The 25,260-nt window shown below is 55.4% G+C and overlaps 2 protein-coding genes and 1 long non-coding RNA gene across 12 annotated transcripts in view; 1 reads left to right on the forward strand and 2 right to left on the reverse strand.

Annotated features, from left to right (window-relative positions):
* The window catches only part of COL20A1 (collagen type XX alpha 1 chain), a 31,045-nt gene extending 25,625 nt beyond the window's left edge, over window positions 1-5,420 (reverse strand). For both annotated transcript variants that reach the window (XR_014021437.1, XM_081289827.1), the window contains exons 1-3: window positions 5,304-5,420; window positions 3,759-3,844; window positions 1,650-1,760 (exon numbers count right to left, since the gene is read on the reverse strand). Coding sequence is in view for 1 of the 2 variants with exons in the window: in XM_081289827.1 (XP_081145953.1) it covers window positions 1,650-1,760; window positions 3,759-3,844; window positions 5,304-5,407 (301 nt within the window). In the remaining variant the exon portion in view is untranslated. The remainder of the gene's footprint in view (window positions 1-1,649; window positions 1,761-3,758; window positions 3,845-5,303) is intronic.
* Window positions 5,421-8,500: 3,080 nt separating this feature from the next.
* Window positions 8,501-21,440, reverse strand: ARFGAP1 (ARF GTPase activating protein 1). Of its 8 annotated transcripts, none has more exons than XM_081289829.1 (14): window positions 21,314-21,440; window positions 18,575-18,638; window positions 18,007-18,116; window positions 17,551-17,722; window positions 16,925-17,025; window positions 15,939-16,025; window positions 15,336-15,432; window positions 13,623-13,679; window positions 12,570-12,602; window positions 11,803-11,832; window positions 11,020-11,076; window positions 10,476-10,535; window positions 9,477-9,547; window positions 8,501-8,945 (listed from the first exon to the last, which is right to left on the reverse strand). In XM_081289829.1, the coding sequence occupies exons 2-14, from the start codon at window positions 18,632-18,634 to the stop codon at window positions 8,612-8,614; spliced, it is 1,269 nt and encodes a 422-aa protein (XP_081145955.1). In that variant the 5' UTR covers window positions 18,635-18,638; window positions 21,314-21,440; the 3' UTR covers window positions 8,501-8,611. The 8 variants fall into 8 exon arrangements, with proteins under 8 accessions (XP_081145955.1, XP_081145954.1, XP_081145957.1 ...); XM_081289828.1 differs by having other exon boundaries at window positions 9,477-9,553; XM_081289831.1 differs by lacking the exon at window positions 11,803-11,832.
* A 172-nt stretch (window positions 21,441-21,612) lies between these two features.
* LOC308647808 lies at window positions 21,613-23,817 on the forward strand. 2 transcript variants are annotated; one of them, XR_014021706.1, is made up of 3 exons: window positions 21,613-22,211; window positions 22,899-23,034; window positions 23,317-23,817. It is a non-coding gene; the product is annotated as an uncharacterized lncRNA (long non-coding RNA). The 2 variants fall into 2 exon arrangements; XR_014021707.1 differs by lacking the exon at window positions 23,317-23,817 and adding an exon at window positions 23,124-23,284.
* The last annotated feature ends 1,443 nt before the right edge of the window (window positions 23,818-25,260 follow it).

A 25,260-nucleotide genomic window follows, 5' to 3' on the forward strand; every position in this document is an offset into this window, starting at 1 on the left:
GGGCCGAAGTGAAGTGACAGTGGCTGCATGTTGCTAACTGGAAGCTGAGTCTCAGAATAGGGGCTTCATTGTGCTACACTTGCTTATGAGTGTGTTCAGATTTTTCCATGAAAATATCAGCTCAGAAGTCAAGAAAGGAGAGTAAAATCAACAATGAGAATAACCAAAAGGAAACAAATAGGAAGATGGTAGATTTAAACTCAAATCAATAATTTCACTAAACATTTATGGTTAAATGTTACCAATTAAGAGGCAAAAATTGTTGCACTGGATGAAGATACCGCCCTGCATAGGCCACTTGGATGAGAGGTCAAGAGTGAAAGAACTAGAAAGGGTCCTTAATGTGAACGCTACCTGCTGCAGCAGACTGACAGACAAAAGCAGGAAGAGGGTGGAACACAGCTCCATAAGGGCCCTCCACAGTGGACAGGTCCTGTCTGCCAGGAGACGTGTGGGTCCTGGTCATGTTGCACCAGACCAGGCCTCTGCATGTGAAACAAGACCTGTGGGGGACATGTCCACAGCCACAGTGGAGACGCAGAACGCTTCTCACTGACAAACCAGATAAATGGACACAGAATCAGTAATGACACAAGGAGCTTGAAACATGAAATAAATAGATGGGCTTAATGTGAGCACTGGAAAGTGTTACCCAGCAACTGCAAACTGCATGTACTTTCAAAGTCAAATGGGACATTAACCAAAATTGACCATACGGGGGCCATAGAACATGGTACCTTCCAACACATTAAAATCACATCAAGCATGTCTAACCACACACAATTAAGAAATAAATTCAGAACAAAATGTAGGTAGAAAAATCCCTCCTGTTTTAAAACCAAGAAATTTACTTGTAAGTACCTTATGGGTCAAATAAAATCGTCACAATAAAAATTAGTAGATATCTTAAATTGAATAATGACAATTTTACATATCAAAATGTAGCTGCAAGCTGGGCACGGTGGTACACTCATCCCAGCAGCTGAAGCCGGTGGATCCAAGTTCCAGGCTAGCCTCAGTAACTTAGTAAGACCTTGTTTCAAAATAAAAAATTAAAAGGGATAGGGTTGCAGCTCAGTGGTAGAACACCCCTAAATTCAATCCCTAATACTGAAAAAAAAAACCCTTAAGCAAGATATCTGCAAATCAACTCAGCAATATAGAATGAGGATGAAGAACACTGACCTAAGGGTTGTTGGGCTGGGTATCCTGTGGTCTGAGCCTGCACTGGCCCTTTAGGCATCATCGTGGTCCCAGCTCTATCACTAGAGTGGACACTTGGGCCAGGCACTCTGCCCTTATTCAGCCCACATACTTGTTGGCACGCAGAGTCCAGGCCATTCTGAAAGCCCCTAAAGGCCCCGAGGCTCATTTTGAGGAAATAGTCCTTGCTCAGTATGTGTATTCTGAGCACCTTCTGTGTGCTGTGTGCCAAGGATGCAGATGGGACAGAGACGTGTACGTGTCCTCAAGGGAGAGAGGAAAAGAACACAGAAACCATAGGGACTGCATTGGGGGTCATGGCCCACCATACAGGGGTGAGGCTCAGGAATGGAGGGGAGCTGCTGGCCTGCACGAGACAGTGACCACCATGCTGACACCCCAACACAGGGAAGGAATCAAGGAGGAGAGAGGTACAGACCCCTTACCTGCCATGGGCTTCACCTGCACCAGGTAGCCCAGGCCACTCCCCACTGACTCTCTCCACTTCATTTGCAGCCGGTCCTCAGGCAGCACAGTTAGCCTTAGGTGGCCGCTCACTGCGGAGACAGGAGGGGGAGGTCAGGACTGACACCGGTGCCCAGCCAACCTCCTCCTCCACTGCGCCCAGCTGTGAGGAGAGTGAGGAGGACCTGCCTTGAGATCTGAGGGGCACTGTCCCATCTTGGGGGCTCTGGAGGGACACGGTGTACCCTGGGCATCTGAGGCCTTGTCCCCTGGGGAGCTCACAGGGACTTGCCTGCCTGGGGGCTGAGAACCAGCCCTCCTGTGGTCCTCAGCAACAGGGCTGCACTGGCAGCTTCTGTGAGAGGAAATAAAATCCTGCCCTGGGGTGCCTCTGACCCCTGAGGTTGTGCCAAGGAGGGCAGTAACCGCTTGGTGACAGAGGTGCCAGCCCCCAGAGCATTGTGGCAGCCTGGGGTTTCCCAGTTGCCAATCAGTCTCAGGAGACGCAGCTGTGCCTGCAGACTCCCTAGAGTTGTCAAGGTCACTACCAGGTTGACTCATTCCTTGGGGGCACTCTGGGTGCCGAGTCCCCACCCAGATGTGTGTGTACATGATGGCTGCGTGTGTGCACAGTGGTGTGTGTCTGTGCATGCACACGCACGTGCAGCCTCAGCCCCATGCTAGAGAATGACTCCTGCTGGGCAAGAGGGGTGCCCATGACTGGTGGGAACAAGAGGGGCAGTGTGGGCCGGAGCTGACCTCCCAGGGAACTTCTGGGCTCTAGGGAGTGAACAGCTATTTTTGGAAACTGGGGACAGAGATGGGCCTCTTCTGGCTGCCACACTGGGAACTGGAGTGCATGGGCCAGGCAGGGGACACCCAGCAGACACAATAACCCATTCAGAACAGGAAGCAGCTGAGCTGGTCTCTAGATGGGTCCAAAGGGTCCTGGATGCCCGGGAAGCCTCCTGCTGAAAGGCAGGATGTGTGGGGATGAGGAGGGGGCTCTGAAGCACCAGCTGTGGGCAGAGCCCCACTCTTGCCCATGAAGAGCCTTTTGTTCCTCCACTTTGCCTCTGACATGTTGGGGTCTGCCCAAGCTTCCACCCTGGGAGAACCTGCCCTAGACAGGGTGACGTCCCTGCCTTCACCTGAGCACATTGTCTTGGTAGAACTGCTTTGTGACTTGGCTCAAACTGACAAACTTGGCTCCTTTCTAACTGAAATCACGGTCCCTGTCCAAGATTTATCTCTTTGGGTTATTCTGAGCAGGAGGAGCTAAGGTCAGTCCAGGTGCCTCCCCATCAGAGAGTACTGGCTGGGAAACCAGAAACCGGCAGGGCCCCAGACCAGACCTGGGTTTGAGTTGCCCCATGGCTCCATGGTGGGCAGGTGGGAAGTGGGGCCAGATGTTGAGGTTGACCCAGAACCTGCAGATGCAGACAGGGACAAGGGGCCACCAAGAATGAGAACAGCAGTTCGTAGAGCCTGGACTGCCACAGAGGGTCACTTCCACCCCGCCAGGGAAGCAAGGTCCCCACATGAACTGAGTTACAGTGGTTCTGTTGACAGAAACTCGCCTCCCAAAACCCACTGGGCCAGGACTTTCCCCAGGGAGGCACCTCCAGCACACACCTTCCCCAGGCCCATATGCTGTTCCCCAGGGGGTCAACACTGAGAAGCTGACAGCAGACAGGTGGCAAGGGCCAAGTGGAGGTGTCCCTGCCCCACCCAGAGACCTCAGAGGACAGTGCAGGAGAGGCAGGGGCCCCTTATCAAGATGTGTGCTGTCTGGAAACCATGCTGAAAGGCAGTCATGACATAGCTAAGCAAAACAGGAATGTGACAGAGAATGAACAACTACAGAGAGGAGGGGATGAAAAGAGAAACAGAAAACACAAAAGCACCCCAAGGCCAGGGGAGACTGCAGGCCATCGTGACGCTGAGGTGAGACGCTGAGTGAGTCCCCTCCGCCTGCCTGCTCTGCCGTCACTGCCTCTTAACTGAGAACACTCGCTGGAAGGAAGCCAAGAGCCCGCCACAGGGGACTTGTCCTGCAGGGGTGGGGACTGTCCCCAGGACCCCCTTACCTTGTCCCAGCCCATGTGCCAAGGTGGTACCCAGCCACAGCCAGAGGCAGATGTGGAGGTGGGCTCGGGGGCTCATGGTGCACAGCCTGTGGGAGGAGAAGCTTTGACTCTTCACCTCCACCCACCCGTCAGTCCCCACTGACCACACAGCCAGAATTTGTCCTCCGTGCCTCTGTGAACCACGCGGACAGGTCCCACAAACCCTTCTGGGGGCCCAGAGGCCAGTGACCTTTGGATGCTGTTCCCTGCTGCCACCCAAAGCTGAGGCTGCACTCGGGGCCTTCCCATCTTGCTCCTGGTGTTCACACCCACAGTGGATGCACACAGCTAGAGGACTGAGTGACAACAGGACCTTGAACCCCCCAGCTGCCCCTCACCCCAAACTTATGGTGGCTATGGACTGCTGCTTGTGGGGGTCCTCAGGCTGGGGATATTGTCTGATCACTGGACACATGGAGGGTCTCTGCCAGGCCTAGCCTCAAAGCAGAAAGGGTATCTGAGACATTAGGAGGTGAACGAGAACAGCAGCAGGTGCTTCTGGGACAGCACCTGTCAGGCCTGTGTGAATGTGGAGGGCCTGGGAACCAAAGTCAGACAGGGTACCCAGAGGGCTGACAGTTGAGAAGGCCAGGGCACAAAAACAACCTGGTCTGGGACATACGAGCTGAGGCGACCTGTCCCCAGGGCTGGTTGACAGACCCATGCTGGCTGGCTGGGATGAAGGCCCTGACCAGCACACTGACTCCAGCCTTAGGGAAGAGGAAAGCACTGCTCACAGATGAGGCCCCGGATCCTTTGTGCTGAGCAGAGGGCAGGTGACAGCACAGCCCACAGCTTCCATGGTGGGGCCAGGGTCCTCCTCCAAGCCCTGACTGACCCAGACCCTCCAACCCCATCCAGCTGAGCAGCAGACCACCCACTGCACACCTCTCCCAGCTTGTGTTCAGGGGTATCCCCACCAAGCAACATCCCTCCACCCCCAAGGGAAGACCCTGCCTGTGGAAAGGCTGCTAGCCACACAGCCCCATCCCGGACCTTATCCCCTTCTGGGGTGCCAAGCCAGTACTGAGCAAGCAACATAAGGAGACCCTGGCACCAGTAGCCTGGAGGAGAGGCAGCTATGGGCTGGGTCCTATCTGGCCACAAAGGATCCAGCAGGACGGCCCCCAGCACTCCTAAGCCCCTGAACTCAGCACCTAAGTCTGAAACCTCCCCACCCTTTCTGCTGGGTATCACCTTCCCTGTGAGAAGGGTCAGTGAGAGCTCAGGATAGCCCCAGTCTTCAGGCTGCACCCTGGCCCTGCTGCGCACCTAAGAGCTCATCTCCGGGCTGGGGATGTGGCTCAAGCGGTAGCGCGCTCGCCTGGCATGCGTGCGGCCCGGGTTCGATCCTCAGCACCACATACAAACAAAGATGTTGTGTCTGCCGATAACTAAAGAATATTAAAATTCTCTCTCTCTCTTTAAAAAAAATATTTAAAAAAAAAAAAAAGAGCTCATCTCCTATCCCAATCTTCCTGAAAGGTCAAGGGCACCCTCACAGACCTGAGTGGTTCCCCTGTCCACTCAGCTGAGGACTGCAGGTAAGTCACCAACCTCCTCCTGCTCCAAGCACGGCGTCCCTCACTCCCCAGGGCCTTCTGATCCATTCTGGTCCTGCTGTGGCCACAGTTAGGACAGGGCTTATGAAAGGCCCCGCCCCCAATATTCAAGCCCTGCCACCACCAGTCCCCACCCTCCTCTGTGCTGATGCCTGGGGCATATCCAAGGAGAGACAGTGGTCCCAGCACAAAGGACCCCAGTGTACATTCAGGGAAACTACCAGGGATAGCAAGTGCTAAGCACCTTACTCCTCATTCCCTGAGGGCTTATCCCCTGGAGGAGCTCACAGGTGAAGCCACTTAGACAAAGGCCACCACATGCAGCCCTGGGCACTGAACTAGTGGGTGCTGGATGTTAGGGTTCTCTGGCAGCTTTCTGAAGGGCAGAGACCACCCAGCCTCGACTCCCTTCCCTCCTCCTGTGTGCCCCAGGACCCTCCACTCTGCACAGGTCTGGTGAACACGCCCCCCAGTACCTCTCAATGGCTCACAGTTCCCCTACAGGCCAGCCTGTGACCAGCACGTAAGTGGACCCCCATCCCCCACCAGACCCAACAAGAACTCAGTCATCTGTCCTGGGCCATGTCCCTGAAGACACTCTGTGGAGTCAGGGGGAGGTTAATATCTGTAGTCACAGCCATTGTGGGGTCCCCAAGATCTTGGGGGCTGGGGTAGGCTGCTCAACCATAGTTGTCCTCCCCCAGGAGAGGTTTGGGAGTCACACCCAGCCCCCAGCTGCCTGGCCAGTGACTGGCCCACTTAGAGAAGGACAACCTGCTTCCCTGATGCCTCACTGATACCACCCATGTCTCCATGACAGCCCAATAGCCCCAGGCCCTCAGCAGGGACTGCAGAGATGGCCCAACAACCTCAGGCACTTCTGGCTCACAGCAATGTGACTTCATGTGGGAGTCCTGTGCCTTTTCATCCCCAGACCTGCCCAGGGATCCCTCAAAGCTCCCACAGTGCCCTTCAGACCTTACTGGTCAGGTGAGCTCTGGGGTCACATGCCAGGGACCCCTCTTCCTCTATCCCACCAATGGGGGTAGGGTAACCCCAAGGGCCTGCAGGAAAAGCTCCCATGGACCCTCAACCCTCCCGCCAGCTGGCTGGAACAGGGCAGGACCAGTCCTCCTTCCAGCTGCCCCTCTTCATTCATCACGCCAATCCTACCAGGCCATCTTCAGCTTGGTTTTTCTTCCTGCTGGGCAGCACCTGGACCCTGCCAGCATGGGTTAGTGGGGGCTGGGGGTGACAACACAGTTGAATGGGTGTAATGAAGGGCTGTCCAGTGGCTGCTCAGAATGCTAATCTATTATTAGGAACTCAAGAAATGGCCTTGAGGTATCTACTAGTCATGCTGGTGCCTAGTGTGAGAGTAGGCATCTGGGATAAACAGCACAGGCCCACGACATGGACATCTGCTGCCTGGGAGGTCTGCGGCAACCTCACTGCCCGCTCTAGGACTACACTCCATCAGGTTCCCATCCACCCATAGCCATGTAGGAAGCGACCCTTTAGGGCTCACCAGGGTCCTGCTCCCATGTGCTTTATGGAACTCCCTTTGGTGAGGGATCAGACTCAGCAAAACAGTCTGTCCTCTCCTGTGAGGGGTCTTGGTAGTGGCCTCAGTGCTTCCTAGAAGCAAGCTTAAATGGGGACCAGCCAGCAGGTGCCATCTTCCACTCCCAACAACCCCAGGGCAGATAGCCCATTTCCTAAGGAGTGCTGGTATACACTGCAGGACCCAAACCAGGGCACTCCACCCTTCCCACCTGGGGATAGGCCTTGGGACAGGGATGCAAGCTGTGCCCAGAGCTCAGGCAGCTGAGGCAGGCTGCTCCCCCAGTGACGAGTGGTGGACGGACGGACACACACACACACACACACACACACACACACACACACACGGCTCAGGAAGTCCTGAGACTGGCCCTCTACAGAGCCACATACCTACCTAGTAGGGCTCTCCAAATTGAAGGCCCATCTCAGACCCAGATAGCTACAAACCCTCAAGGCGGACACACCCAGGACCTGGTGGCCTTGCCAGCATTGTGACAAGCACAGCTGTGGTAGGACACGGCAGAGCGCACACAAACCACACAAGAAGCACCAGGTGCATGCACTGCTGGTAAAACTGATGGTCAGTAGGGGTGGGGGGGCTGCGAGGAGAGACCCAGTGGCCCTCCCACCAGGCATGCAGCAGCAACCCACGGTGGGTCTTGTCTGCAGGGCACTAGTGCCTCCAGTCCCCAAGCTTGCACTGCACTTGCTTCACAGTCCAACAGGCTCAGGGCCTGGGTGGGCTCCACTGCATTCAGTGAGACCCCAGTACTACTGTGCAAGGCAGGGCACACAGGAGGGAGAGCCATGGGTGCAGCCACCAGTGTAGTGACCCTCCAGGTGCCTGGGACAGGGAAGAGCTGACCATGGTGGACACATCAAACAACAAAACACTGGCCAGAGTTGTTCCTGGGAGTAGGATCTCCAGGGAGGCCCTGGAGCCCCACCTGCCCTCTTGCCAGCCCCCAGCAGGATCCTCACAGCAGGACAGGCAGGGGCCAACCTGCAGAGCCTGCTACCCCAGCCTACTCTGCTCATTTCTGAGGTGTCCAGGGTATTCCAGGATGGGAAAGTTCAAGGGCTGAGGCCAGAGCCCACTGAGCCTCAAGCAGCGGTCTGTGGAGGGCTTTTCTGGCAAATCGGGCTGGAAAGGGCTGACGGGATGGCCAGAGGTCCCAACAATAAGCTTCAGAGCAAAGGCCACAGGAGATGTGGACCAGGCCAGGGGCTGGGCAGTAGTACAAGCTCCAGTACTGCCTTTGGCATGTCCATCTCTGAAACTCCAGGCATTTTCTTCAAGGAAAAAAAAAAGAACCAGCTCAATTCTTTAAAGGTAAAGAGCACTTCCACACAGACTGGACAGCCTGATGGTGCTGGGCAAGGCTGTGGCCCCCCCAGCAGCAGCAGCAGCGAGCCTGGCTCTCAAAGACACCTGGTCCCCAGGTCTGATGAGCCTGAGAAGCTGCCCCGTCCTGGAGTCCCAAGGGGCGTGTGCACAGCAGGCATGTGGCCTTGGAGAGCGCGATCCCACATGTACACCCCCCTGCAGCACCAACAAGTCTGGCCTGAGACACTACCTTTGTGCTGTGGCTGCTGTTTCTTGGGTCAAGAGGAAGGAGGAACTAGGATGAGGGCAAAGTGCAAATACAGCAGTTGCCCTGGTGGGGGCTGGGAACTGGGCTGAGGGCCCTACCAGTTCTGGTTGTCCCAGCCATCATCTGCTGCCACAGACGGCACTGCCCTCTTGGTGGCCTTGGCCCTGCCCTCACCACCAGCACCCTCCCAGCTCTCCCATCCGTCGCTGTTGCTGTTCTTGTTCGAGGCGGAGCCCGAGCCCCACACATCCCAGCTGTCCGAGCTCCTCCGCCCTGTGGAGGCATCTGCGCAGGTCCAGCTATCGCTGCTCGGGGACTTGGCCTTGGGGGGCTCGGTGTTCCCAAAACTCTCCCAGAAGCTCTGGTCTATGGTGCCACTTGCGAAGGTGTCCCCACGGCTGTTTTGGTAGCTGTGGCCCTCCAGGGGTCTTTATAGAGAGAAGGAGAAACTCAACAGAGATGGCAACAACACACTCGAGCCGTTGGTGGCCCCAGGCTGCCCAGCTGGGGTGACTGCTCTGTGGGCCCAGCCCAGTGCTCTGCCTAGACGGGGCTGCCGGCCCCACCAAGCACTTCTTAGCCATGCTTGCTGCAGCAGCACCCACCAGGGGGAGTGTTGCTCTCACTGCAGAGCAGAGGGAAGTGGGCTGGGGGAGGGCCACTCTGGGGATGGGCACAGAACCCACCAGAGGACTCAGGCTCTTGCTGCCAGAACCCACACGCTGTCAGTTACTAGAACTGGAGGCTATTTACCAAACAGTGAATCAGGGAAGGGAGAGAAGTGGCTTCTGCCCATGAGCAGGGGCACTGGGAATCAGGATGCACTGAGAGCAGAGCCCTGTGGACACAGCGCCTAGCAGAGGCAGGTCCCTAGGCTCAGGATGCTAATTGCCTCTCAGAGTGGAGCCAGGGCAGTGCTGTGAGACACAGGATCCTGGGTGGGGTCATGGCATACCTACCTGTCAGAGGGGTCTTCTGCCTTCCCAGAAAAGAAGGTGGTGACGTCTCGCCACCCCTTACTGCCAACTCCCTGGACCTGGAAGACAAGAGAGGAAGGCTAGCCAGGGCCCTTCTCTTCACAGCACAGTGGCCCCAGGGTCCTCCGACACACATGCAAACGTGCGCTACTGGGAAGACCTGACAGAGTTCAGAAATAAGGGCGCCACGCACCCACACTACGCACACAGCAACACACAGTGCCCAGGCCCCACGCGGAAACTGCTGCTGGCTGGCTGACTTTCTGCAGAACTGGGGACTGAACCCAGAGGCGCGTTTCCACTTCACTGCATCCCTAGCTCTTTTTATTTATTTTCTAGATAGGGTCTTTCTAATTGCCAGCTGGCCTTGAACTTGCCATCCTCCTGCCTCAGCCTCCTGAATCACTGGGAAGACAGGCATGCACTACGTGTCACCATCCCCTACCTTCCTCACGGTTCATCCTAAGCAAGCTATTTGCTGTTGGAGATGGGACCTTGTGTGGACAGTGAAAAGCCATGGCCTTCACGAGCTCACAGTCCACACTTGGGAGGAGAAAGGAGACATGAGTGAAAGCTGCTGGCTAGCTCAGCCTTAATCATGGTGGACGGAAGGTCCCCAGTGGCTTCCCCAGACCAGGGCCCCCAGGCTGGGCACCAAGACCGCACATACACCCCACACAGCCTCTATAGAAGTTATGGGGCTGGCAATAGCTCGAGACAGGCATTGGCACTTACCAAGGGAAAGGCCAGAGGCAGCAATAGGAAGGGAAAAAGCAATAGGTCAGTGGCTGCCAAATCCCCATCAGTCAAGCTGTTTCCATATTCCGCAAGCCCTTGGGCACCAGAAAATAATGGCCAGTGCTTCATGGTTTCGTGAGGCACAATGCACCAGACCTCCTCCCCCACTGTGGGGCCCATGCTAGGGCCTGGAATATGGAGACTGGCTTCACCATGCCCACACACCAGGTGGGACTACCCTACCTTGGATGCCAACTGAGAGACCCCACTGGACACATCATCAAAAATCCTTCCCTCTTTCACCTGCACAGATCAAAAGGCATCATAGGGGGGGACAGAAACTTAGCGGGGGTGCGGGTTGCCAGTGTGAGACCCCTGGATCTGTCACGGGTATGACTATCATGTACAGTCCCACAAAGGAGACAACCCCAACACCTTGGTTTCCTGGGACCATATCAGTACAAGGACTCCTCAGAGGGGTGTCTCCTGCCCCAGCTGCTCTGTGGGCTGTGGGCCAACCCTTACACTCAAGCCTGAAGACAGGCTCGTCCATGCCTATGGCTGGGCTACTGGGGTGTGAGGCAGACAGGAGGTGGGCTCAGGACTGACTGAGCTGAGGGGGGTCCCAGGGAGGGATGGAGGAGGCTGCTGGGCCAGAGGAACAGGTGGAAGCGGGGCCTCACGGGTTCAGGAACAGGTGGTCTGCAGCCCCCAGCACATGCCCACATCCCCTAGCAACAGAGGGTCTGGTGGGACAATAAGCACTTGGCCTTTGGTGCTGCTCTACCTTCTCCTGCGCAGGCTTGAGGACGTTCTCGTTCAGGCTGTGGCCTAGCTCCGAAGCCTGTGGAAAAGGACATAACGTGAGCCCAGCAGCACATGCCATGGCACATGGCTAACACACAGCCCAACACAAGTTCTGCTAACAGAGAGGAAGGCAGCCAGATGAGGGTACCATGGGGCAGGGTCACAGCAGACAGGAGACACTGCTGAGGAAGGGAGTTCCCTAGGCCCCAGCCTGCTTGCCCATGGGAGCAACCTCCTTGAGCCCATGCTCTCGTCATGAGGACAGTGGGCTGGCAGTGGCAGGCTGCCTGCGGGGCCCTGCCTCCTCTCCTAGGAGCAGACTTGGAGGCACACTAGGAGGGGAGGTTCAGGCAGAAGCAGAGGAGAGCCACTGAGGAAGGACAGGCCTCTAGGAGACAGAGCTGCCTGGGGTGTGGCATGAATTCCCCCTTCTGGCAAGGCCAGAAAAAGCAGAGACAAAAGACATTAGGGGGAATGACTACACACACAGAAGGGTCCTCCCCAGCAGAGTGAGATTTCTGGGACGGTTTGGGTGGAGCTAATTGAACCTAATGAGAACCACAACAAGCCTCATTTCCTGGGACTCCCCCAGGTCCATCCAGCGCACAGGATCTGGCCCTGGAGGGGAAGCTGTGGACTGACTCCAGCCCAGGGAGGTAGAAACGCAGCATACAGGGGGACCGTGCAGGGGACAAATGCGGGCAGAGTGAAGCAGGTTCCCAGCAGATGTGGGTGGCATGCACCAGCAGATATGGGGCTTTACCGGCTCAGGCTGCTGCTTGTAGCCCCAAAACTTGACCCAGACGGCACGGAGACAGGAGAGCAGGAAGAGAGCGGATGGGAGGAGCAGTGTTTAGCACACCAGGCAGCAGAGGGCACATCCTCGGCTGAACTGTTCTGATGGTGGCCCTGGGAGGGTGTCCCCAGGCCTCGAACCAGCCTGTGCCAGGGTCTTGATGGACACTTTTCTGCTCCAAACTCATCACATTCCAGAATTCAGGAGTGAGACTCAGAAGCCTGACACAGGCTCTGGGACAAAGTGAGGACACGATCCTGGTGGGCACAGCTAAGGGTGTGCAGCAAGAACCCCTCTGAGTAGGAAGTGCCCACAGGCAGCGAGTGCTGCAGGCCAGAGGGGCCTCCTGGGAACTGGACTCCTGGTGATAGCCAAAGGGCAGACCCTAAAATCCTGCCCAAAGCACAGTGGAGGACAGCCCTGAGCACCTTGTGGCTTGCTGGGGCCATGCCAGGCGATGAAGATAAAAGAAATGAGGGGTAAGCCCCCCATGGGCTGCATTACTAAGGCCTGGGCCAGCAACCTGAGGGACAGCCACACACTGGGCAGTCCCTGGCAGAGGCAGCCTCTGGTCCCCAGCTGAACTGTGCAGACACTGAGGTGACCCCACTGATGACGTGAGGCCCTCTGAGCCACGATCCCTGGGACCCAGGCACAGGGCCAGAAAGCTTCCAGACAGTACATGTGATGGCATAGTCTCCCATCAGAGTGTTTTAAACCTCAAAACTCTTTACCTTTTGACTTGCTTGGGATCCAATTTTTGTAGCCTGAAAGGAAAAACAAAGAGAGGTGTTCTGAGTCAACAGTCTGAACCCTAACCATCATGCCTCAGCTCCTGTTGGCTACCTAGACTGCCAGCACTGACCCAGCAGCAGCTCCGAGGTACCCAAAAGAGCTGCAGAGAGGCCAGCCCCTCATGTTCCTGGGCCACGCCAGGCTGGGCCCATCCTCCCAACACAGAAGCCAGGTAGCAGCCAACCAAACTGTCTTCTATGGGCCTTCCCACTACCTTAGCCCCATGCGCCCTGATGGAGGGGCAGCTCGGGACCCAGCATGTATAGGCCAGCACCCCAACTGCTGACACTTAAAGAAAGCAGAAAAAGCCTGGCCACAGATACCCAGGCTGGAAGTCACCTGGACCTGCCTGGCTTCATCCCTTCTTTAGAAATAAGAAGTGGAGACCCCAGCAGGAGCCAGCAACTGCCTCGTGGCAAAGCAACAGTGAGCCAATCCAGAGGCTCCAGTTGTGAATGCTGCTGGCCTGTCTGCTCTGGATCAGTGGGCAAAGCCACCTTTGTCCCTGTTCCTCTCAGAGCCATGGCTATCTGGGCAGCCCCATGCCCAGAGCCCCTGTACCTGTCCAGTTCAGGCTGCTCCTTCCTTAGCACTGACCAGGGCATTGTGGGGCCCGGCATGCTTCCCACACAGCACTGTTGTCTTGCCCAAGTCCCCAGCTTTTCCCCTGATTTCAAGCAGAGGCAAGAGGGAGACCCTAACCTATCCAGTATGACTCTGAAGACTGGGAGGCAGAATCTGGGGTACAGGCACCCATGACCTACTCGCTGGGACAGAGTGGAGCCTGGGGACCACAAGGGCAAGTTCACTTCTGCAGGCAGCTGGTCCCTGCCAAGGAGACACCTGCCACTACAGTAAGGACTCCCAGGCAATCTGCAGTTGCCAGGGCCCAGGCTCTCAACTGAGGCCCAGTGCATGGTTAGAGGTCCCAGGAGCCTGTCTCCCGGGCCTCCAGGCCAGTGGTGGCCAGCATGCATCCTGAGGTGACTTACACCCTCTTTAGCCGCAGAAGCAAACCTGCTGGCTCCCGTGGTAAAACTGCTCCAGCCCTGAGAAAAACAAACAACAAAAAAACACGTCAGGTTCAGAGCCTGTGCACAGCACACTGACCATCCAGCAAGGGTTTCTGCACAGAAGGACTCATGGAGGGCACCTCAAACACCTCTGCAATCCCTACTCTGGGGAGAAAATGAGGTGCCTGCTTCCATGGCACCACTGCCCCAGCTGCAGTGCTCAGCACCCAGCACATATCACAAGTGGTCACCATGAAAGGACTCAGGAACTAGCCTGCCACAGGGCAGGGCCGCCAAGCCCCATGTGCTCAGTTCATGCCGGTTACTCTGCTTGCTCCCTCTGCCTCCTGTAGAGGAGCAGACAGGGGTGGGCAGAGGTCACAGGCCTCCATGTAAGTCAAGGCTATTTTCTCCTAAGCCTTCCAAGCTAAATCAAAGCTCTTTACAAAAAAACATGTCATCGAATCACAGCTATAGGCTGGGGACGTAGCTCAGTAGCTGAGCATGAGGACCCTGATTCAACCCCCAGAACTATGAAAAAAAACAAAAACACCAGCTTACCCTGCTCCAGGTGGAAAGCAGGCAAAGACCTCCACACCTGAGACAGCTGCATTCGGCTGTCTTCCCAGGGAGACATCAGCAGAGGGGAAACCAATGACAAAGTGACATACTAGAGGGGTATGTCTTTGTAAACACCCACAACGGGCTTCAGGCTAAAATCTACTATTCCTCCCCAGAAAGCACTAGTAGCCACTGCAGGGGAGAAGGACCTCAGTGCCAGTGCCCAGACAGGCCACCTGCCAGGTCTGACTCAGAGCTCTGAAGCTGGGCTCTGGAGACCCAGCAGTGGTGCTCCTTGGAGGGGAAGATACAGCTTGCAAGAACTTCTGAGTGAGAAATCCATTTGTTTTTTAAATAAACGCACGTGATTCAAAAGCAGACAGCACAGAGCACAGCCTGCCACCTGTGCCCGTCAGTGGTGACCCCGGCAGACACCAGACAACAGATTCTTGGTTTTAACCCTTCTCACACAGGGCACCGCCCTCCCGGCACCTTGCTTATTTACTTAATGTGCTGTAACGATGTGGTCTGTCATCTTTTCCCAGGCAGTGCCCAGGAATGGATGCACCACCTGCCACAGAACAGCCCTCTCTGGCTAGACCCCTGAGGCATTAGTATTAAAATCGCAGACCAGTGTGTAATGAAAAAAATGATTTTTTTAAAACTAGCTTCCTTGGAAAATGAATGGTGACAAAGTACACTTCCAAAACTAGCAGTAAGCCCAGGATGTCGTGCACTGAATATCTGGCCTGGAACTCCTGGGCCATGAAAGCAGGACCACACACTAGGAGGCTGAGCACTGCCACCCAGGTTGCCAACACCCACGCAGCCTCGAGACTGTCAGCCCAGGAACTTCACCTCCTGGCCAACCCACACAGCACAGGTGGCCAGCACAGGGCTCAGGGTATTCCCTGGAGCGAGGACAGCTATGGAGGTTCTTCAAAGGAATGTACCTTGAAATAGATGTTTTGTTGTATTTGGGATCTGCATAATTTAAGTCATGTTTTTATAAAAGAATACTTTGCTGAAGGTGAAGAAGAAGGGTCTCCAATCAGATGAAACAAAGAGCAGGTCATCCCAGGCCCGCCCACCCTGCCTGTGGCAGGTGCTCTGCAGGGCTGGGACCCTCACCGAGTACAAGGATGACATGGCATTGTTGAGGAAATCATCTTCCTTCTTCTGAGGCGGCACTGTGTTCCCGAACCCCACGTAGCGATTCTCCTGAGCCCTGAGGGTGAAGCACAGACAGGCAGCAGCTGCTGGCAGGGCTCTCGCTGCTCCTGGATTGCAGAGACCTCAGGCCCCTGTAGGGTGTGCCACTCCCATACAGGACAGGCTGTGCCTCGCAGCAACAGGCACATCAGCCACACCCTTCAAAAGCCCTCCTGCCACATCAGCTGAGGGTCCCCAGCAAGACCCCAAACCCAATACCAGGGTTATAGGAAGAAGAATCAAAACAACAATCTGATAGCTCAGGGATTAAAAATTCATTCATATATCAGGCAGATTCCAAGGAAAAAAAGAGATCTTTTTCTTCTAAATATTAGGTTTTCTCTATCCTCATGATCCCTGATTCAAACCTGGGCTGACCAGGGCTTGCCACAATAAGACCCTGCAGCACAGATGCTCCAACCCTACACAGGCCTAGCCCACCCCAAAGGAAGCAGCCCTAACCCTTCAGACTCAGCCCTCAAGAGGTGGCCTACTAAGAAGCCCTAGCCTAAGAGGTCTTACCCTGGACAGGAGCTGAGGTCATCATTCAGCCAATCTTCAAAAGCCTTATCTGCAGAGGCTGTCACGTTCTGTGGCTGGCCAGAGGGTCTGAAATAGAGTGAAAAGTCGGTGAGGGCTGGGTGCAGTGGCACACGCCTATAATCCCAGTGGCTTGGGAGGCTGAGGCAGGAGGATCACAAGTTCAAAGCCAGCTTCAGCAAAAGCGAGGCACTACGCAACTCAGTGAGACCTTGTCTCTAAATAAAATACAAAATAGGGCTGGGGATGTGGCTCAGTGGCCGAGTGCCCCTGAGTTCAATCCCAGGTACTGCACCCCCTGCAAGAGTCAGTATGGCCAGCGCTGAATGAAGTGGCATGCAGAGGCCTGCAGTGTCGGAGTTGCTCCAGCAACACCAGCTGGAACCACCTAGTCATGTGAGAGGGGCCTTCACACCTGGAGTCAGGCCAAAAGTGGCCTGTGCTGGCTGGCAAGGGCAGGGAGGGTCCAGGGCCAGGCAACAAACTGCAGCTGTCGGGGTGCTAGGACCTCTGCCTAGGTTCTGCAGGGAGAAGCCTCCGTGGCCCAGCCACCCACATCCTCCTCCTCCACACAGGACGCTCCTGTAGTGGGATGTGCCATCCTGTAATGGCCTGTGCTATCAGGACCCCTCCTCAAGCGGACAGAACTGTCCACACCCCCAGGAGGCCACTGCTCATGTGGCCACACAAGACCCCCATGGGAGAGAATGCAGCCTACTGGAGGCAGGGGAGATGCTCTTTTATCTGCAGGCTTATCTTTACCAGATTAATTTCTTCTAGAAGCTTGTGCTACTTTGGCAGTTTTAAAAAGATGCATTTCACACTGACTTTTAGGAAGAGCTGGCAGTTGGAGCCATTTCCATGACAGAGGTAAGCAAGGTTCTATGGGGATCCTGCATAATGGCTAAGATCACAATGGAGCTAAGAACAGCGCTGAGGCCTGACTGGCAGGCCAGAGGAGTTCCTACCGGTGGGCAGTGGATGATAGCATCTTGGGCTGAGGCGGGGTCCAGTTCTGGGCAGGTGATGACTCCAGAGACCACTCTCTGCCTTCAGCCAGCGTGGCCACCTAATGAGGGGACATGAGATGTCAGAGTATGTATGTGCCCACTCAAGCATGTCCAACCTCACAGGCCTGTGCTACTGCAGACACTCTACAGACCCTCCAAGGTTTGTTTCAGCAGCTGTGGCTCAGGCTGGTAGGCTACATGTGAGCACCAAGGCCAGGCCTCATGCTGTGATGAGCTACAGTGCTGCAGAGCCCTGATCTCATGGCTCCCACTTTTGGCCCCAAAAGACAAGTTCTATGGCTTCTCTCGGAGGCACTGTGGCCAACACACACTTGAGGAATTACGCTCATGGTTCCCTTTCTCCTGTTAATTACCGTCTGCTTCCCTTGGGACAGCAGAGCCTGCTCTGGATGGGGTGAGGGCCACAAGTCCTCACCTACACCTGGACTGTGCTTGGCCTCAACAGGTACGTCTCTACTGATGGGAGAAGCCCAACTCCGGAGTCAATGGAGCCACACTCCAGCTGCCACGAACGGAGGCACGGCCCAGACAGCAGGGCGCATGCAAGCCGGGCCTGCGGGTACCTGATCCCTGAAGAGCGCAGCAGCTCTGCTGCTGTACTTGTCCTGCAGGGACCAGCAGGGGTCGTAATCCTCCTGCGACTCCAGGAACTCCCGGAACTTGGCATTCCCACCAGCCTTCATCTTCTCCAGCTCGATGTCCTTCCACTTGTCCATAGTAACAGAGCGCACAAAGCTAAAAACCAGATGCCGGTCTGAGCACCAACTACCCAAGGATATGGGATCCTCCCCACCCAAGGTCAGGCTGTGAACTGGACAAGGGTGCTTCCTGAAGCAAGACAGAAACCAGAAGAAGCTACACAGAGGCCAGGCGGCCAGCACTGGACAAGCTGGCATACCTGGTAGGGTGGGGAGAAGCTCCCAAGCTTCCTAGGCAGGCAGCACTCTGGATGACAGGCACCCACCCCAACATGAACACTAAATTAGGTGCAGGATCTGTGGAGGCTGAGTGGAACTGACCTGAGGTGCACCCCAAGCCCACGGTGTCTCCCCGAGCACTCCAAGCAGATCCAGATGCCATAGGTCACGCTGACCCACTGAGGGTTAAATGCGCCGCACTCAAAACAAACCTGAAAGGGGGCCATGTGCAACTCACCAGGCAGCTTAGGCCAGGGCTGGGGACCCCCAAAGACCCAACAGGAGCTCCCAAGGAGGCACAAAGGAGGGCAGGTAAATGTGCAAGGCCTGCATGAGACAGCTAGTCACTGCAAAGCCCAACAGCGCTGCTCCAGGTGGCCAGAGGGTACAGGGTCAGAACGAAGCTGAAGGCAGCTGAAAACTGAGGAAGATCCTCCCACACGATAAAGATTCAGATGGAGGCAAAGCAGAATGTCCTGAGCACAACCTGGGCAATGTGGCAGGAGCCCCGAGCCCTGCTGACGGTGAGCACCAGGACTAGCCAGCGGCTCCTCATGGTGCCGGTCAGCTTCGCCGACAGCCAGCTGTTTCAAGAAGGGCACGACCACAGCCACAAGTGACCCAGGAGGGCCACTAGCCACCCAAAGTGCTGCCAACAGCATATACTCACGTTGTTCTCATCTTGTGCCCTGACTTCTTTAAGAACTTTCCTGGTCCTTGGGCTGGCCATGATGCTGCAGAGGAGGGAAACAAACCTCAGACTTACACATGGGTCGCTGTTACTTCACAGACAAGAAATGACTGCTCAAATACTACGGTTCAGGCTAACTGCACAAGAACTCTTGCTGAGCGGCTGTGAAGGGGGCGTAACACTGCCTCTGCTGGCCATGCAGGGCCATCCACTGAAGGATACTCTTTACACTCTGTGATGCCTCCAGGCCACCACCGCAGTGGTTAGGGACACTGAGATCACTGGTGCTGTCCACTCTGCTTAACTACTGTGTGACACTCAGACTTCACAGTCTATTAAAAACAGTCCTCGGAAACTGGGGATATAGCTCAGTTGGTAGAGTGATTGCCTCAGATGCCCAAGGCCCTGGGTTCAATACCCAGCACCTCAAAAAAAAAAAAAAAAGGAGTCCTCTTTTAATGATGAACTCATAGCCAAGGGTGGCCTTCAAAAACACACAGAATGTGTGACAATGGGTAAAGGGGTGTCCCTGACTGATACTGTGAAAAGGCCAGCCTGCTGGAAGGTATGTGGGTAGGTCCTCTGTGGAACCATCCTGAGAGATGGAGGTGACAGATGGTATAGCCTCTGCAGGACAAAGACAATGGCCCATGGAGTATCAAACCTATCACATGACTCACAGGGACACTGATGGGGTCAGTAGTAAGGTTCAGGCTGAAGAGAAAAGCTACTTCTTTCTTTACAAATCTACTAGCTTTAGCAAAGTTCAACTTCAATTGGTGGCCCATTTAACTCATGACCAGGAATACCAAAGCTGGAGGAAGGCAGTGGTGCCAACCACAGCACGAGGCGCAAATTACCCCACTGGTCCTGCACACGCCAGAAATAGGAGGCCTGGAGGCAAGACCTGGGCCTCAGGCCTTCCCTCCCTGCCAGCCTCAACTGAGAGTGCCATCACTCTCACCCACCTCTCAAACGAACCTGTGCTGCTCCCTCTAACTCACAGGACACCACATGTGGAAAACACAGGGCACGCTGTATATGACAGAGGCCACACACAGGCTCACAGCTGACATTTTCAGTGCCATCTACTTCCCACTCTGCCGCTGCACTGAAAGTGTCAGCTTGGACTGGTATTCCTATTAACGGTTTAATGTGAGATACAGCTTAAAAAAAGCAGCAACTGGTATGACCCCTGTTCCATACTTCATTTTAATCTCAAGTTTGCAGAAGTAAGGCCTTCATGGAGGGGATTCTGCCTCAAAACACCACCCTCTGAGTGGATCGGCTCCTGCTTCCGAATACTCATGAGGACCACTTTTAAGCAATTTGAAGTTAGAAAATACTGTTTTCTATAATTGATAGAAGTGAAACCAAAAGTTCACCCTAGGCTCCCTCCCACTCAGAATTCTGTGCCAGGGTGGTGTCTGATTGTGAAGTGAGTGCCTGAATGCATTCATCATGCTAAGCACGGACTCATCCGCAGCACTGAGGCAGAGACAGGGAAACCCACATCTGGAGAGACCCCCTGGTGGGTTTCAGCTGTAAAGCCCTTTGGACACAATCTTCTAATGACCACATGCAGGCTCCACATGGGGCTGGTGTACAGGGGCAACAGATGTGCAGACCCACACAGATGTGCTCTCAACCTGCCTCTTTCCACTGCACTGTGGGCCCTCATGGGCTCTTGACTTGCTCAACAGAGGAAAACCAAAGTCAGGACTGGTGAGGCTGCTTCAAATTTCTAACTTAGGAAGAAGGGCATTCGTAGGACTATCAGAGAGAGAAGGTAGAGACATGACCAGTTTTGGGTATGAAGGCCTTATTTCTCTAACTGAAACGCTTATTTTAATAACATGGAAACAAATACCTCCTACTTTCAAAAGCATGCTCATGGTTTATGTTGCAAAACAGTCCAAGTCTTAACACACGAAACTAAAATGATAAAAATGTCCCTCTGTCTCTAAGTGGACTAACTTCAGTAAATGCTCAGGTAAATAAGGACACTTTCTGAGTCCTCTAAGCCACTTGCCAGGACATTCAAGCCTTGAATTGAGGCACCCTTATCCTCTGAGTCCAAAAGAGACACACATGTAAAGACACTGCTTAGTCTCAAGGCTGTGGAATGGGTGACAAGGAGACAGGCATCTTTCTCAGTGGAGCCATCCTGAGATGGAGGAGACAGATGGTACAGCCTAGGTCAGAGGCACCCTAAGAATACAGGTTAAGAGTAACAGCCCTTCTTGGTAAAGCGCATGTACTGCTGCCCTGACCTCGGCAGGGATACGTCCCAGAAACACCCCCGCCCCAGTTCTGTCAGGGTCCCGTTTGGCGCTGTCAAAGGCCCTGCAGGCATATCGGGCCCGCAGACGCAGTTATTTCCCAGAATCGGTGGCCTGTGGTTAAGCCACGCAGTTCCTCCAGACCCAGGGAGACCCAGCCAGGCTTCAGGGCCAGTCCTTGCGTCTTTCCCTCCAGCCCCCACGCAGTGTGCACGTCAGAAACAGAGAAAAATGGTAAAGCAGGCGGAGGCTGGGAGGCTGGCCTTCCTGAGGCCGATGCTGGAGGGCGCGCGAAAGGGCTCGCGGAGCCCCGGGGTCTGCGCCGGGCCCGGCGGCAGGGCGGAGCTGGGGAAGAGGGCGCTCCGGGGGCGCGGGTCCGGGTCCGGATGCGGGAAGCACGGCGGGGCGGGCCCCGGGCGCACAGCCGCGCGCTTACCTGGTGAGGCGGGCAGGACCGGGATCGGGCCGGGGTCCGGCGGGGTCGCGCCCGACCGCTGTGCCGCACAGCCGCGCTGGTCGCCCACCGGCCGCCAGCAGCTTCCGGCTACGTCGTGCTTCGCTAGGCCTCGCGGGAGACCGACGGGGCGGGACTTCCGTCTCCGAGCCGGAGCCCGGAAGCGCGGCCGCGCAGTCGCCATGGGGACGACCTTTCTTCCGGTGCGCGTGGGCGTGGCTTTTGGGTGCGCGTGGGCGTGGCTTTCGGCCCCGCGCGGCGCGGTCTCGGTGCTTGGGTCTGTGTCCTAGCTGGTGTTAGAACCAGGAGGCCAGGCCGGACGCAGACGGATCGTTTCGGCCATTATTCAGGACAGGGTTCCACCTACGGGAACGGACCCACTTTCCTGGTGGAAAATGAGCCTCTGAACGAAGGAAGGGCCTGGGCTTGTATGGGTCATCCTGGGCGGTGGCCAAGGGGGCATGTCAGTTTTCTTGGGCACCCAGGAATTTGGGCTTCCTTCTATCAATCATGGAGGAGTCAGTTGGCGTGCTTAGGAGTTTGAGCTCTGAGGTCAAGGGTCTGTGCTCCGCATCTGGAAAGGATTCGCTCCGAGGGCGGTCAGTGTCCCTCAGAGGCTGTCGCCTGGTGTGATGAGACCCCTCCTTCCTGCCTGCAGTTAGCGCCAGGAAAACATTTGCTTTCTGAAAGCTGTCAGTGCATGGCCTTCCTTTTTACTCCCCTTTTCTCAGGCCATTATTTTGGTCATTTTCCATTTTCCCTAACAGTTGGGCGGCCTGGGGAGCCGGCAGGTGGGCGCAGGCTGGGCGCAGGCGCAGCTAGAGGCTGGACAACCCAGCAGGGAGGCTGCCTGGAGATAGAGGCTCCCTATCTGCAGGCGGTAAGAACATCAGACCCCTATGTGAACATAGCTCCTGCAAGCAGTCACAGTGGTGGTCTCTGGAGGTCGATTCCAAAGGATTGGGGGTTTCATCTTTACTCCATGCCCTTCTATATATTCTACATATCCTTCATTGCTCTTTGTAGCGGTCAAAGTGACCAAGAGTGAACATCGTTATTGAGGTCTAATCTGCAAGTAGTGCTGTGTACAGTACGGAGAAATAGAAAGTCTGGTGGTTCACGTTCAGAAAATAGTGTTCAGCCTTAATTGGATCCAACTGTAGCCTTTCCCCTTTGCTTGCCCAATTCTAAAACTAGCAAATTGGGTAGATTGTACCACTGAGCACCTCCAATCAGGGCACAGGGCCTGGCTGTGTTAGGTATATTAGTGGGTGGACTGCTAGTGGGGTGCGCTTGCAGTATGGGTGTGCTGAGGGCAGGTGTCTACCCAGGGTTATCCTGCAGTGTCCACATTGCACAACTGCCAAGGCCGTAACAAGGCGCTGGAGAGCTACTGCAGTCCTGTGGCTGGTGGCAGAATTGCATGGGTAAGGTGCCAGGCTGCTCCCACTTCAGGGCCCCAGGTTAGCCTTGCCACTGTAGTGAACTTCCAGGAAAGCTGCAGTCTGGAAGCTTCTGAAGGTCCCCAGCCACACTCCTTCCTGGTTAGAGCATCTTCCTGCTGCAGGAATGTACCTGCTCTCCAGAAGTGCCACTGCCTGTATCAGCCAAGCTCTCGGCCCCGGTTTGGACCTGCATTCATGCAGGCCGGCCTCCCTCCAGCCTTCCTTCCTTCCTTCTTCCTTTCAGCGTGCTGGAATTGTGTGAGTGCTTCTATGATACAAACCTCTAGGTGTGGAAATTCTGGGTAAATTATGGAATTGTGGTAGATTCCAACAAATTGTTCCCACAGCATTGTACCAAATGTCCTGGTGTGGGAAAGCCTGTGTCTTACAGCCTCTTCTACTGCATGCTGCCAGGATGAGTCACCACCGTGGGTGGATTTTCACTCCCTCGAGGTGCCTTGGTCATTTTATACCCCATCCCCGTAGAAGGCTGTTTTTCTCTGCCTGATTTTTTCTTTGTTGATCATCTTCCACCACCAGGTCTTCCCTGAACAGTTTCACCTGCCTGTGGAGAGAAGTGCCTCCAGAGGCTGCCACATTCCAGCCCCTGACCTGAGTGGAGAGGGGCCTGGCTGACTCCAGCCCATATGACCCCTGCCACTGCCTGCATGTTGTGCAGGGAGGACCAGGGCCCAGGACAGAAGGAAATGGAAGACGTGGGAGGGTGCAGCCCCGCTGACCGGAGGCCATGCTTCACTATTCAAGCACAGCTTGACAAGTCCCTGGACAATCCTGCACTACCCTTCCATCCAAGCCCCCAGGGAGCCTGCAGCTGTGCTGAATTACACTTGGTCACAGTGGCTAAGAATGTGTTGAGGCTAGGCCAACTCCTCAGATGGCAGGCCTGGTGGCTTAGGTCCCAGCCATGTCAGCAAGGACTCGCGAACTCCCCTGCCTTAGCCCCTCCATGCCTATCTGAGATGGGAATTTTTCTTGAGTCCAGTTGTTAGGACAGAAACCCAACCCCAAACTGCTTAAACAACCAAGGGAATTTATGACCTAAGTGATGAAAAGTTGAGAGGAAAGTTGGATCTCAGGTGAGACTTGATCCAGTAGCTCAACAATATTTCTGAGAATAAATCATCTCTCTGTGTCTGTGGTCTGTAGTCTCATCTTCATCCTAAGGTCCTAAAATGCTTCCAGCAGCTCCTGAGGCTGCAAGCGCTGTCATTCACATTCAGCAGAAAGTGGCCGAGTACAAGCATCCACACTAGGCCCCAGTGTCACACTGAGTGGACCAGCTAGGGCCACATGTTCACTTCTAAACAACGGAATGGAAGGTGACATCTAGGCTCTAAGTTCCAGGACTGGAGCCTGGTTGGAGTGACATTCCTCAGACCAGAGGATCCCAAAAGAAGTCTGAGTTGTGGGGAGCCGCAGGGCAAGACATGGGGAAGCAAGCACTCACAGACATGCACTGAGAGGCTGCCTCTGTTCCTGGGGATCAGGCAGGCCTTCCCTGGCTGGCAAGGGTGGTGTTGGCTCTCTGTGTCCCCAGGGCTAGCAAGGCCAGTAGCTGGCATGGGGCAACTGCTGGTGACTGGTGGGTAGTGCTCTGTCCAACTCTGCTGTGCTCTGCAGGTGCCTAGGGTTCCAACACCCATCCCCTGGTACTGCCACCTGGGGAAGGATGGGGGCAGGCAACAGGTGAGGCAGCCACAGTGTGGCCCAGAGCTGGGGAGGGAAAGGGTTAGATTCTGGCTATGGACTCCCAGGAGGCTGGGAGGACTGAGGACAAGCTGGGGGCAGAGTTCAGCTTTGAACACACCCAAATTGAGGCACCCAAGGACATGTGAGAGGACAACAGGCCATTGATTCCTGGGGCTGGATTGCAGAAGAGGGACAGGGCTGAGCGAGATCTGTGTGGGAGTAGAGGCCCTGCAGGGCAAGACCCTGGAAGGGATCCTGAGACTAGTGCCCCCAGGGAGATGGAGAGGGGCGGCTCTGCTGCCTCCACAACATAAATGGCTTTCTGTTCTTTATAAATAACCCAGTCTCAGACATTCTGTCATAGCAGCACAGATGGACCAAGACACTCCCGAACGCTAGCTTCATGTGGCGTGGGAATCATGTTAGAGCCTCCATCAGAAGACATGGAGAGAAAGGGAATGAGCAGAGAGGAATAGCTGCTTCCCGTGGAGAAGGCACACAGTGGCCTCCAGCCTGGCTTTCCATCTCTGAATTTTTCTGGCTTGTTTGATGAATTGAATGCTTAAGAAACTTCAGCCTCGCCTGCCCCTGCCTTGCTTTTCTCTTTGCTGGTTGCTGAGATTAAAGATGTGGTCCTAAACAGGAGCTTCCAGGACATCCTGGTGGCTCTGCCCCCGGGCTCTGGTGGGTCTCCGGAACTCTGGTGGACCTGCCTGGACCTCAGGAGGTCTCCTCCCTCCGGCTGTCTGCCCACTCTGCTGCGGCTTTCTTCAG

The sequence above is a fragment of the Spermophilus citellus genome (genome assembly GCF_964194105.1).
Source record: "Spermophilus citellus genome assembly, chromosome: 4".
Classification (NCBI taxonomy): Eukaryota; Metazoa; Chordata; class Mammalia; order Rodentia; family Sciuridae; genus Spermophilus; species Spermophilus citellus.

Excerpts from the sequence above, each read along its gene's own strand:
- ARFGAP1 (XM_081289828.1), bottom strand. The coding sequence starts at position 18,634 with ATGGCCAGCCCAAGGACCAGGAAAGTTCTTAAAGAAGTCAGGGCACAA. Across the intron at positions 16,026-16,924 it reads CTATCATCCACTGCCCACCG|ACCCTCTGGCCAGCCACAGA; the intron begins GTAGGAACTCCT and ends ACTCTATTTCAG. Across the intron at positions 11,833-12,569 it reads GATCCCAAGCAAGTCAAAAG|TTTTGGGGCTACAAGCAGCA; the intron begins GTAAAGAGTTTT and ends GTCTGGGTCAAG.